General features: G+C 29.7%; 2 protein-coding genes across 2 annotated transcripts in view; both read left to right on the top strand.

Moving 5' to 3' along the window:
• LOC126742592 (BMP-binding endothelial regulator protein-like) overlaps positions 1 to 14,394 on the top strand; it is a 257,705-nt gene that overhangs the window by 84,155 nt on the left and 159,156 nt on the right. The window contains exon 2 of the mRNA XM_050449340.1: positions 7,945 to 8,024. Coding sequence (XP_050305297.1) covers positions 7,949 to 8,024 — 76 coding nt within the window. The 5' untranslated portion in view covers positions 7,945 to 7,948. The remainder of the gene's footprint in view (positions 1 to 7,944; positions 8,025 to 14,394) is intronic.
• On the top strand, positions 4,485 to 5,195 carry LOC126742477 (piggyBac transposable element-derived protein 3-like). Its single transcript, XM_050449119.1, has one exon. It carries the CDS (start codon positions 4,485 to 4,487, stop codon positions 5,193 to 5,195), a length of 711 nt encoding a protein of 236 aa, XP_050305076.1.

Here is a 14,394-nt window from a genome sequence, read left to right as displayed (position 1 = left end):
CAATCTCGTTGTTGAGCTGGGCAGATACATGAAGTTTCGAGAGCATGGCCTCTATCAAGTTAACCAAACAGGGTTCTGAGCCGCGGCTCTCGAGTGCTTGGCATATTAATGCCACCTTCCTAACGAGGTGGTGTAGGGCCAGGTCCGTGAATTTGCCCGCCTGATAGGCGTATTGGTGTACATGCAGTGGTTTGTTGACCAGGATGCTTTCCTTAAGGTACCGATAAATCAGCCTCTCCATCGCCTTCAGCACAAAGCTGGTAAGGCTGATAGGTCGGTACGATTTGGGATCTGTAAAATCGCTTTTTCCGGGTTTCGGAATGAAGACGACTTTCACTTGAGGCCATAACTTTGGAACGTAGCCCTGAGCAAGGGACGCCCTGACAAGTCTGACTATGTGTGGGGTTAGAACTTCTAACCCGTTTAATGCCAAAAGGCATGGATATAATCCATCCATGCCCGGAATTTTGAAGGGGGGAATGTATTGATGTGAACCATTTCACCCTCTCGTAGGTAATTATTCTTCTAGCAGTCTCGGAGGATCGCGAGATGAGTTGGAGTCTGGGAAGTGAGTGCGCAGCATGACCTCCAGTGATTCCCGCTCATTGGTAGTAAAGCCGTTATCTGGAAGTGACAGCGACCCCAATTTAGTTCCAGGTTCCTTGGACAGTACTTTGCACAGTCGTGCTGCGGAGGGTGTGTTTTCAACGTCATAGCAGAATAGAGCCCCGTAATAAATAAAAGACTGCATGACGTCAAGGATAAGATTGCACTAGATAACCAAGCATGGAATCAACTGCTGAATTAAATATAAATTGTGTCACCACATCCTTTGAAAAATAATGGAAACAGGAGAAATATACGATTTATATTAATTTAATATTTTAATATTCTTTATGTAATATAGTATTCTTTATGGAAAACTAACAAAAGTATACCAAAAAAAATAGACAATTCTTATTCTATGCTTTATCATATTTATAAAAATTATTTAAAATATTTATGGTATATTTGACGAGTTTTCAAGCAAATGTTGAAAATTAATTAAATAGCGTTCTTAGAATATTTTTTTCAGCCAATAAAAAAAAAACAATTGAATCCTGGCCGAGATCTCAGGCAAAAAATTCAGATAATAACTGGTTAAATCACTTTACAGTGATGGAAATACAGAATTTAAATTAAAAAATACATACTTTTATAAAAACTAAATTAGCTATAATTATAGGGTAACTAATTCAAATATATTTTCCCTACGTGATAATTTACTTGATAATTTGCGAAAATTATATTTTTAAAATAATTACTGTGAAATTGTATAATTAAGTAGAAAATAGTTGTTTTTTTTAACACTGAAAAAACGTTTAAAACTGTTACAAATTTAATAAGATTTAAATTGCCATGCATTGATACCATGACAACTTCAAATAAACCGACACCAATATTTCCAAATTAAAATACTATAATTAGCAAACTTATGGAGTGTAATGTGTAACCAAAGTGTTTGTTTAGACTATAGTGATCGCATGCCTAAACTGTGGCGTTTTGTCAGATGTTAATATTTAATTCTGCTAAAAAATTAATGTATATTTTTTTTTAAGTAAGTTCTAAGGTAGTTGTTTATAAGAGTTATAAAGCAGACTAGAATTTAAAAAAAATGGATAATTGGAATTTTCTTTGTCACTTTATATATTTTTTTAGGCTCAGACATGTCCTTTTTAGGTATTTTTTCAATTAAAGCAATACACACAAAATCCGTAAAGAAGATATGTTACCCTCCTTCATTTTACTTTTTCTTTTGCTCTTGGGATATTTTTATTTTTTGAAAATTTAAGCGTGGTTATATACAAATATTGAGAAAAAAATCAAAAATTTAAAACTACAAAAAAGATCAAAAGTATAGTGAGAATTTTTTATTTGCACAATGCATACATTTACATTTTCTCGTAATTCAAGCTTTTATGTCATTTTACCCATTTTTTGTCAAGAAATGATATTACTCAAAAAATTGCTTGATGAAATTGAAAAGATAAAAAGACAATAACTTAAGAAATCATGCCTTAAGTTACTTACATTACACATGTTACGGTAAATGCAATAAACTATTGATTATGTATAATGACCGGTAATTGCATATTATCGTCAATATAGCCGGTAAATGTTAAATAATTAATGAAAATTATTTGCTCTAGCTAACAATTTAAATAATTTTCATTTAATTTGTCGCGTAATCATTTTTTTAGTGAAAAATCTAGGAAGACACATTAATTAAAAAAAAAGTTAGCTACTAACTTGGCTTGCAGCTACATTTTCACACAAGAAGATTAAGAAATACACATTAGGAATTATTTATATAGAAAACAATATACTTATGCATATTTTATTCTTGTACCTAACTATTTAGGGCTTAGGACTACCTAAATTATAAGATAAACTGTTTGGAGTATAAATAGGTATTCCCCGATAAGGTATTCAAAATAACACTTATTTTTTTTAAATATTAGACAATTCTTTATTAAAGCAAACCAAGTCTCAATTAAAAAGATAGTTCGTACATAACCTACACAAATAATATACATTAATCAATTATTATTATTTTTTTATAAGTTATAATATAATAAGCCTACAGTGAGACATCTTTAAAAAAAATTATCTGTAACATCAATCAGCAATTCCTTGAACCTTCAAAGTCTTGTTGAGTTTTAATAGCAATTTTGTACTGGATTATCTGGGATAAAATCAATTATTACATAGTTTTCATATTTAATATATCAGCCTATGATACTTTTCAGTATTATTTAAAACAAAATTTATATTCCTTAATTTCTTCTCAATATAATACTACTAGAAACTAGAACAACTAGTAAAAATAAGTAAATACAAATAGAGATCAAATATAAAAAATGTATAAAAATAATGCTAAAATCTACTTTGTAAAAGAATCTGTAAAGAATTTAAATTTAGGTGAATGATAAAAGTTAATAATTAAGGGTTGGTTTTATATTAAAAAAAAGAAACTAATGAAGATAATATTTCGTAGGTTTAAATTACAGCAATAATGTTAAAGAAGTAGTCGATTCTTGCAGTGGAGTTAATAGGTCGATGGGTAACTAAAGAAACTTCGGTCATCCTCCACTAAATGTATTTAAAAAATAATAATCCGACATGTTTCGGACATATAACATGTTTATCATTAAGAATAAAAAAATAGGGGTCAATACATCTTATAGATCTAGTGCCTTAGACAAGGTTAAAAGGATTAAAAATGGCATATTACGATACATGAGAATAAGACCAACCATGGATTTACAGAAACTTTAAAATTACGACATTAGGTTAATAATAATACAGCTCTGGTTTTGTGAGTAAAAACTGAGAACAAAAAACTCAATTTGTTCTTTTCAAGATCACTTTTTTTAAAAAAGATATTAAGACTTAGTCAAAAGATTTTTTTTTAGTTTAAACAAAAACCATAAAAAAATTTTGAAGTTTTTAAACTCCGATGATATATAACTGTTTAATTCCAAAAAATATTCTTAGTTTATCCCTTACGCTACCCGATATCACAATTGTGACTTCCTTATTTTCTAGTGTTATAAGGATCAAAAAATGTTTAATCTGGGTGGAGAACTGTGCGACATGATGGTAAATAGTGCATTTTATAGGTGTGCATGCGCAAATCGTTTATTTTGCCGGGAGTGCATTCTTGTCATAACCTGAAAAGTTTCAGATTATTTTCAACAATGGCTCGTGCAGGTAAGTTATTATTTATTTATAGAATTTAGGGGAAAAAAGAAGTGCTTAATATTAAATAGGTATAATAAACTTCAATTAAGTGTATTGTTTTTAGAGATTGAAAATATCTTTAAAATTGTTGATTCCAAGAATGGTTTTGTTATGTATATCACAATTGTGAGCCATGGGAGTTAACGTGGTTTGGTTTTAATTAAGTTGGATACAATTAATTCTTTGTTACAGGAAGAAGTAAGGAAATTATTGATTTGGACCATCTAAGAGATGACGAGGAGTCATTGTTTCAACTTCTGGACGAAGTTGGGTCGGATTTAGAGTCCGAGGATGAAGAGGATGAGTTTGAAATTCACGGAAAGATCCCAATTGTAGCACCAAATGAAGCTGATAGCTCTTCAAATTCAGAAGATGATTTAGCCCTCATACATTTCCAGACTCTCCAGTGAAAGCATGGAAACTTTAGAAGCAAAGATTTTTCTGTAAAAGAGGACTATACTCCATCCATCGTAAAAACTCCAAACGAATATTTTGCTAAATATTTGAAAGATGATTTTTTTGAGTCAGCCGCAAATTTCACTTCCCAGTATTTCTTGCAACAAAATCCAAAAGAAAACAACTTTACCTCTCAAAAAATAAAGAAATTTTTCGGAATATATGTTTTGATGGGATGTATTCATCTTCCAAGGATACATATGTATTGGAATGGAAAACATAAGTTCCCATTAATTAATGGGGTCATGACCCGACAAAGGTTTTACATGATACGTGTAAATCTAGATGTCGTTGACAATCTTAGCGTATCAGAAGAGGAACAAAAAAAGAATAGATTGTGGATAATACAGCCGGTAATTGATTTGGTTCGCAATAGATGTAAAGCCATTGAAAGAAAAGAAAAGATAGCTTTTTCTATTGACGAACAAATGATTCCTTTTTTGGGAAGATGTCCAGTTCGACAATTTGTTAAAATTAAACCAAGACCAGTGGGACTGAAGAATTTTGTTCTTACGACATCCGACGGACTGGTATTGGATTTTGAAATCTACCAGGGCATCACTACCCCACTAAAAGATAGAGATTTAGGCTTGGGACCCTCAATAATATTGCATCTAGCAGAAACATTACCTCAAAATAGTTACCTGTATTTTGACAGATACTTTTCAACTATTGCTTTGATGAACAAATTGACGAGTTTCAATATAGATGCAACTGCTACAATTATGTCCAATAGAGTGAAAGGGTTTGATTTTAAAAAAGACAGTTTAATGATTAGGGGAGAGTCAGAAGAAGTTGTTAGAACCGATAATAAAGTTTGCATTACAAAGTGGAAAGATAATAAATTTGTTTTAATGATATCCACAGCTTTTGGAAGACAGCCGGAAACTGAGGTGCATAAATGGAATAAAACAGAAAAAAAAACGTTCAGACATAGCATGCCCAGCTGTTGTTAAATCATATAACGAAAACATGGGTGGTGTAGATGTTTGCGACCAAATGATGGAATACTATCGATCTTTCTTTCGAACCCGGAAATGGTTAAGAGTCCATCATCCTACATTTGTTCGAAAACCTTCGAAGCAAAGATATTATGGATCTTTTGGAATTTAGACTTAATCTTGAGGAATATCTGATTGCCGGTACTAAGAAGCGTGTATTGGAGGAAACAGAATGCCAAGAAAATATAGAGGAAGAGACTAGCGTTGAAGGAAATGAAATAAAAAAGAGAAGAATGCCTTCCAGTGTGCCCTGTGCAGACAAACGCTTTGATGGTTTTGAACACTGGCCAAAGAATGAAGAAATGAAGAACCCAGTTAAATGCAGGTTAGAAGGGTGCAAAAGTCGGCCCAGAATGCGTTGCCTAAAATGTAATGTTTTTCTTTGTTTAACCAAAGAAACTGTTTTATTTTATTTCATATAAAGTAATAAATTTTGTTTCACAATTGTGCTTTTCTAATGTTGGCTTCCTAGACACATAATTGTGTACTCCCTAAATCCCTCCCTTAACCCTTTTGAATATTTTTTAAAATAATTTTCCATACCTTTTGACCCAACTTTATCGGCGTAAAATAAATATAAACCTCAAACTCAATTTTTTTTATCTCGGTACTGTAAGGGCTAAAAATCAGAAAAGGGTAATATCCCTTTTAACGTTATACTATTTTCTAAAATTGATAGTTTGGGGCATTCGGTTGATTATTTTTAGTTCAAGATTTAATATCAAATTAGAGTATGAAGAATTTAAAAAAATTAATAATATAATAATAAAATAGTTTGCTTAGTTGATAAAATATTTTTTAAAGTTTAACAAAAAAAAAACACAATACGAAATCACAAAACAGCTTTGCTACTAAGCAACATTCCTATTTTATTCTTGACACGTGCTTTGCTAAAGATGTTAGCATCTTCGAGACAATATTAAAACTGGCTTAGTTTAAACAGGCTTGTCATTAAAAACTATTCAAGTACTACTTGTATAATGTTTATGATTAAGTTATGATTTAGTTTTGTAATTGGAGTGTTACACTAAAGGTTTCTACATAGGAATTGTAGTCCTAAAAAATATAAATAAATACATACAATAAATCTTTGTATAAAAAAATAAAAATAAACATTTTATAGGGAAAAAATTGTACAAGGTATATTTTAGGTAGTGCAAATAGCTTAGAAACCGATTTTAAAAAATCATTTAAAAAAAGGTTAATATTAAATAAAAAATTGTTTACTGTATATAATACTATCTCCAGCTAGTGGTGTGATATAAAAAAGAATACATGAACTTTTATTCAAATGATTGATAATTATCTATTGAGCTTTTATCTAAGTCTAACCCTGGAAAATAAAGATTATACTCCTTGTTTCTAAGTGGGTAACTATGAGATTCTGGCTTTTTTGGAATTGCTAATACATGCATGCCAACTAAGCAAACCAGTTCAAATACGAATTTAGAGGTTTAAAAGTAATTTTTTTTATTTTTGAAGGAATCTGTGACAAGAAGTTCTATTACTTAGTTTCAGTGATCTGATTAAAAATATCCTTATACCTCTCTTGTAGTTTAAAAATGTCCTAAAATTAAGTCGTACAACAGGTACTTAATGCTGGAAGGCGCAATGAAGATGCAACCTAAAAAGGACATAATAGACTGATCTAGATGTCACTAGAAGTTTTACTCCCTAGAAAATTTTAATTTTTAGTCTCAACTACCTTTAAACCGGTATTATGAATTATAAAACATGCAAACATATTCTTATATGACAAGACCTAGTTTAGATTTTTTTTTCTTTATAAAGTATTATTTTTTAAACATCTTTTTTCCTATTGCCAAATTCTTTAAAATTAAGTCATATAATTTACTCTATAATATAACGATACTATATTTCTAAATAAACTCTACTTAGCTATTGTATATTAGAAATATTAATTTTGTTGTCTAGCACAAAATTTATAAAACTTTTACCTGACTTTTGATCATTTTGAATTATATAAATTAAGAAAAGAACTGATTCTTTCACAGTTTCTTGTAGTATTTTATTATATTATATTTAATAATTGTAATAAAATCGTATCTATAAAAGTAACTAATTTTATTATTTTAATTTTGATAGCAACTTTTTTTAAAAGATCAGAAAATATGTCATGAGCAATAGTAACAAATGCTTTACGTTTGAATAGATTCCTTAAATTTTTATGGAACTAAAATATGGCTCATGTTTTTTTCTTATTATTGTTTTTTTAAGTTAAATATTTTTTTTACCGCCTGAGGATCTTTTGGTTCAAAAAACCCAAATCGCTTTGAATATAAGAGATTTTTTTAATACTAAATAGGATATTATACATTGGTTATATTTATTAATTTTTAAGTTTTTTTATAGTTAAACAAATTTCTGTCATTATATTTTTAAAGAAGAATGTTATCACAGATAAATAATTTAGAAAAGATTTAATTTAAAAATAAAGGAGAGTTGATACTAAGAGGGGTTGAACCTCCTTCCTTTATCCTTGGTGTGGCTCTATATGTAATATATGTTTAGTAAAATGTAAAATTAAAATAGCCTTACATAAATTTTATAGTGTGACAATTATTTGCTAATTCAAATTATTTTAATTTTTTTTTCTGTTATAGTGTCTCCTCTCCATATAAAACATAAAAAGAATTATCCTGTATAATAACTGTTAATAAAATAGATTTTTCTTGATTTTCAGAAATATGAATACTGGAAACATTCAGTGGACCCTTATCATAAGCATTATAAGTCTTGGAATGGCATATGGAAGTGGAATGGGTAAGTAAATTACATATTTTTTTATTTTGTAACATCTGAAGTAAATTAATATAGTACCTTGCTTACCTATGCTTTTTTCTGTGATATTTTATACTGCTTTATTAGTAAATAACCTAGTCTCATTGTTAGACAACTTTAAACTTCAGTTTTTCTCATTAAATATTAATAATGTGAAATTTGTTTTAACAAAAATTTTCACTTACCTACTTATACAGTATATTGGAAAAAATTCTATAAAGAGTAGTTTTATTTCGTTGAAAAAACAAAGGTTTTAAAAAATTAAGTTTTACACAAAACTTAAATCTAAAAGAAGGTCTCAAAATCTAAACTAAGTAAGTCCAGGTCTAACCAAGAAAATTTCATTTTTACTTACAACATTTTTATCAATTGACTCAAATTGAAAATGTTGTTAGTAAAAATAGCTTTAAAGGTATTCTTTAATACCTTTTCTGAAAACCAATTTGTTTTTTTTAATGTAGACTCCAATATCGAAAATCACTTTTTTAAATAGTAGGGAGAGTCTCAAATGAAATAAATGTTGCCTATATAAAAATACTAAGTCTTTAACAACTTTTTGATGATTATTTTAATAAGAGGCATGTAAACGGCTAAATTACTATAACTACACTTACAAGTATGCCATAATTTATTTATTTAATCTTTACATAATTAAATTTATCTTAAAATTTTCCAGATAAATGGATTTTTGAAAAAGAGTCAGTTCAATCGTCAACATCACTTAAACCCTTTAAATTTTATACTTTTGAGTATTATATCTTAAATTGAATTTTTATAAATACCTACAGCATAGACACTTGGTGAATTTAAAAGCACAAATAAAACTAACCTTACTGATAAATATAAAAAAACTAAATTTTGAACACTAAATACTTTATTAGTTTTTATTGTCCTTCCTTTTATTGTTTAATTTTTTTTTAAACACTAAAAACAAACTGAAAAGTGCATCTTATTTTTGAAGTTAATTTACAAAAATCACTTAAAGTTACATCAAAAATAAATAAGTAAATAAATAATATCTTTATTTAGCAAAAATCTACATTCATTAAAAACATAAATGAAAAATAAACTAAAAGTATAAGTTGACCATAACTGTATCAGGACACTCCGGTTTGTCCATGGATGGTTTCGGTAATCCAGAAACAGCATCCCGGTTCCAGAAATATTCTGTCAGATGTAGACCATAAATTAAAACTAGACTTAACCTAAACATTATTTCCTTGCCCCACTTATTAAAAGCACAGTTAATTGTTGTTTGCCTTATAATAATAAAAATAATGTCAACTCAGGTTGATCGAGTCGGTTCGGTTGCAAGCAGCCGATGACACACATTTGGAACTTGGTTGACCTTGCTGACCAGACACATTGGTCCTCCCGTGTAACACTTAGAAATGCTTCGCTAGTTCCAAGAAACTGTAACCAGTATCCCGGTTGGCCCAAAAATACCCAGTCAACAGATAAACCCACAATCAAGATGATGATTGGAGCGGAAACAATGCATACTATAGTAAAACTTAATAAACTACATAATTAAAATAACATAATAAAATAACAAACACAATATAACTTATTCATGATAAATCTTCTCAAGAGCCCTCTGAATTGATTCAAAGTAATACAATTTTTGATGTTAGCAGGCAAGTTGTTAAATAGAATTAAACCTTTGTATAGAACTGAATTATGCATTTGGGTTGTGTTACATCTGTGGACTAGTATGAAGTCTATACGATTTCTCGTATTATAGTTATGTATATCTCCAAAACTCTTAATTTATTACAAATATAATCGGGGAGCATCTGATGTTTTAATTTAAAAATAAACAAATAAACGTTATACAAAATTCTTTGATGTACAGACAACATATTTAGGACACCCAGCATAGAGACAACGGGCGTGTAACGATTACAATTTAGAATCAGTCTCATAGTTTTATTTTAAATTCTTTCCAGTTGGTCAATTCTATACTGTGGCAAGTTAAATAATAATGTTGAACAGAACTGTAAATGAGGAAGAGCATTGGCATTGTAAAGTTTTAATTTGATGTACATTGTCAAATTTTTTCCAATTCTTGTGATAAATCCAACTTTTTTTGAAAATTTTCTTATTACATAATTTGCATGAGCATGGAAATTCAGATTGGTATCGAAAATTCTTCCCAAATATCTAATTTCTTTGGCATACAAAATACTTTCCCCATTCACAGAAATCTGTATATTACCCATGTCTATAGAACTTAATCTAGATCTCTTGACAAATATACAAAACTTGGATTTACTTGCATTTAAACTTAGTTTATTTCTACAAAGCCAGATGAATAAGTTATTGAGTTCAACGTTCATGACCTGTTGCAGTTGATGAATGTCTTTACCCACCACATATAACATTGTATCGTCTGCAAACAACACCACATTATACCCCCGCAATACCTACACCATATCGTTGACATACAATAAAAATAGCAAGGGGCCCAAGGTCGTTCCCTGCGGCACACCATGCTTTACATTAACACTTTTAGATGAATTATTTTTGTACATGACTCGCTGAACTCTACCACTTAGATAAGATTAAAACCATTTTATTACATTATGTTTAAGGCCTAACAGTTCTAATTTCCTTATTAATATTTCTCCACTCACGGTTTCAAGCGCTCTCTTAAAATCCAAAAACACAGCAAGTACTAGATTATCAGAGTCAAGGGCCCTGAGAAAATTATCAACTATATTAATAATGACAGACTCACATGAATAATTCTCACGGAACCCCGATTGGTTAGGTACAACTATTTTATTTATATTACAATGTTCGAGTAGCTGTTCCTTAACACATACCTTAAGGAGCTTCTCATAGATAGGTACGGTGTTAAATGGCCAAAATTCATTACACAATTTAGTGTTTTGCACTTCTGGTACAGAAACAACAGTAGAAAGTTTCTAGGCTTGCGGAAAAACCCCAGTACTTAAGGATGTATTGATAATATCCAAAAAACGATCACCCACAACATAAGCAACATCGCAAAGAACCTGCTTAGAGATGCCACTCTCCCCACCACCAACGTTTTTTTAAATTTTTAAGTATTTCCTTCATTTTAGTCATCGAAATTTTATTAAATTGTGTCAAGGTATTCTGGACTGAAGGTGGTTCAATGAAATATGTTTGACCATTTGCTGCTGGTGGAATATCTGCAAGAATAAGATTAATACTATTCACGAAATAATTATTAAACCTATGTGCAATATCATCCTTCTGTGTAATGAATTCATTTTCAAACTTCATTTCATTAGGCATGTTTTGGTTTTTTCCTGGCAAAAGCGTCTTATACTGGATTTTTCAAGAGTTCTTTTTGATTATTTTTATTTAGATCTATGGTATTCGCAAAAAATCTGTTCTTTTCTACTCTTATCTTGCTTACTATGGTATTTCTTATAGCCTTATATTCATTCCAAATGTTGTCGTTATTTTCTATGGCAGCCCTTTTATATAATCGATCCCTTTCTTGCATTTGCTCCCTTATATCTTAAGTTATCCATTTTTTATCGGCATATTTATGTTTTTGCATAATTTTAATCCTTGGGCACATACTGTCAAGAATTGTTCTAATATCTGTTACAAAAGTATTATAGTAAGTCACTATCTGAACTATTTCTATTCCAATTGCATGTAAGCAGTTCTTCCTGAAGTTTATTGCATTTATAGGCTTTAAAAGACCTAGTATAACTTACTATATTCATTGTCTGTTCCTTCGATTGATCCATAGAAATTGATATAATAGAATGGTCACTAAGTTTAGGTGTTGATGGTCATTTGAAATTAAATTATCAATCAGAGTCTGACTTCTTTGGACTATTCTAGTTGGGGTCTTAATTATTTGACTAAACCCATTGGTATAAATGATACTTAAAACTGTTTTTAATAAATCAAAATTAAAATCCCCAAGAATAATGTTGGTACCATTAAATCCCACTAATAACTTACTCTAAATATTCCCCAAAAAACTCTATAAATTTGGCATCTTGTTTCTGAGGCGAATGGTACAAAACAGAGCACAAATATTTACCTCCACCCATAGATAGCTCAAAAGACAGCAACCAGACAGAATCATCAATAGATAATACAGACCTCACCTTATATCTAATATCGCTTCTAATAAGAGCCAAGACCCCATCTGTTCTACTGTTGTTACTAGTGCATTGCTCCAAATAGAAATATTCTTACTCCTAGAACTGATATAACTTAATTTTAACGCACATAAATCGTCCCACTAACAAATAAAACTTTTTTATTTTTTATGGAGGCTTAAAATATTAAGGATGTTTTTAAATTGATTCCCTAAAAAACCTGAAAAATATCCTTACCTTAAATACCAAATAAATTTATCAAGTCATTAGGTAAAATCCTCAAATATTTGGCATTGTTTGCAAAAACCAAAAGAGTCAAACAATGAAGCCCTTCTTTTCTTGGGAGCTGAAAGGCCTAAGAAAAATTTTTTTTTTTCGCTTAAGGAATGTGACGTGAAAATGTCAAATTGTAGTCGTTCTGCTTAAAAAGCCAGACCTATAATCTCAAAACCAGAATTCCACGTAATCTTTAGATATTCATTTGTTAAAGAAAGAAAAACTTGTTACATATCTAAGATTTCCATTAAAAGTTACTTGAGTCCGGGTAATATTTTTTTTGACATGGATTTATCGTTTTTTAAGAAGTAATAAAGTTCTTGTCGATATATTTTTGCATTTTAAATAGTTACATGAATAAACTAATGTGCAAAAGGCGTGTTAAAATTTATGACTTTTTCAGAGCTTATGCATGTCAAACGTCGATTTACCATTTACAAATTAAGTTAATATCCAATATCTTTGACTAATTGATTTTATGATTTTCATTATTTATTCACAAGCTTAAAAATAGTTGATTTTTAAACAAGAAAATGTAAAAATAGAGGTCATTTATAATGCCACCTGGTGTATCATTAGGCAGTAGCCAACCAGACCAGAATGTTTATTGGCAAATATTTAATCTAAAATTTTTTTAACACATTTCAATTTAAGTTGCAATCAATTTCACTGGGTAATAAACATAAATCAAGATAATAGCCATCACAAATCCTGACCTCTCTAATATATAGATATATATATATATATTAAGTTGCTAAGCGGCCCGAACATTGAATACATCAGAAAGTGGAATTTCCGAAAAAAAAATCGACCGCTAAATCATCAAAGATGACCATAATCCGACGTAAAAATGTCTTAATTGGTGTTTTAGTTTGCGCATTACAGTGGCTAGATCAATAAGGCGTGATTTAATTAATTCATTTTAATTAGTTGGTTAAATATTTGTGCTAAAAGATTCCATTTCAATAAGTTGTGAAATCAAGTGTACAAGGACACTTTAAAAACTTTTTAAACTAAAATAAAATAATTGTGACATGAGGTAGACCTTAAATTTCTTTAAAGTTGATTTAAATTTTACGTCATGAGTACAAATTTGTTAATTTATTATGAGGTAACTAATATGTAGAATCAATCCTTAAGAAAAAATCCCTAAAGTCCCTTTTGTAGATAAATTAGTTTCGATTAGGAACAAGTAACGTTTATATTAAAAGTTATAGAAAGAATAAAGTTATTTTAGCCTGGAAATATGACATAGAATAATTATTGATTTTTTGTTGGATAAATTTAAGTCATATACACTTAAGTTATGCATTTATTTAATATTGAAACACGTGCACAAATCGTAATATAGGACGGTTCAAATTCGATGGTAATTCTGATGGACATCACCCCCTAATAGCCTTAATCATAATAGGCCTAAAATATAGATTAATCCCACAGAAAAAATCTCTAATGCCCTTATTTATTTTAAACTTTTTAAGGGCAAATAGCATAGTAAAAGACCCATTATTATATTACATATATTATATTTGTTAATTATTAGTCTTAAAATAACTGACAAAAAGCTTGTGAAAGAAAAATTGCCAAGGAAACTACCTATGAAAAAATAATAAGAGCATGGGCGCAAATGTGTACTGACGTTAGCACATTATTGACTAATTATAGCGTAAGATACGGCGCAACCTTAGAAGTTTTATTTGAAAAATATGAGTGAGGTTACCACCATACCATGGTCTTTGGAGTTCCACTCCAGTGGAGATTAAGGGTCTAGGAGGGAAATAAAAGGAGAGCACAATGAAGAGAACTAAATCATCATCAACGATTAAACCGTCACAGTTTAAACCATGATAAAGGCCAACGTTTATAAGTCCGTTGAGGGCAATATGCATTGTTAAATTCAAATTTATTAATCAAAAAGAGTTTCGGCTAACGATTATGAAATTGTATGTAACTTTTTGACG

Source organism: Anthonomus grandis, chromosome 11, assembly GCF_022605725.1.
Source record: "Anthonomus grandis grandis chromosome 11, icAntGran1.3, whole genome shotgun sequence".
Classification (NCBI taxonomy): Eukaryota; Metazoa; Arthropoda; class Insecta; order Coleoptera; family Curculionidae; genus Anthonomus; species Anthonomus grandis.
The sequence above is the reverse complement of the archived record's forward strand: the minus strand, read 5'-3'. Positions and strand labels throughout refer to the sequence as shown.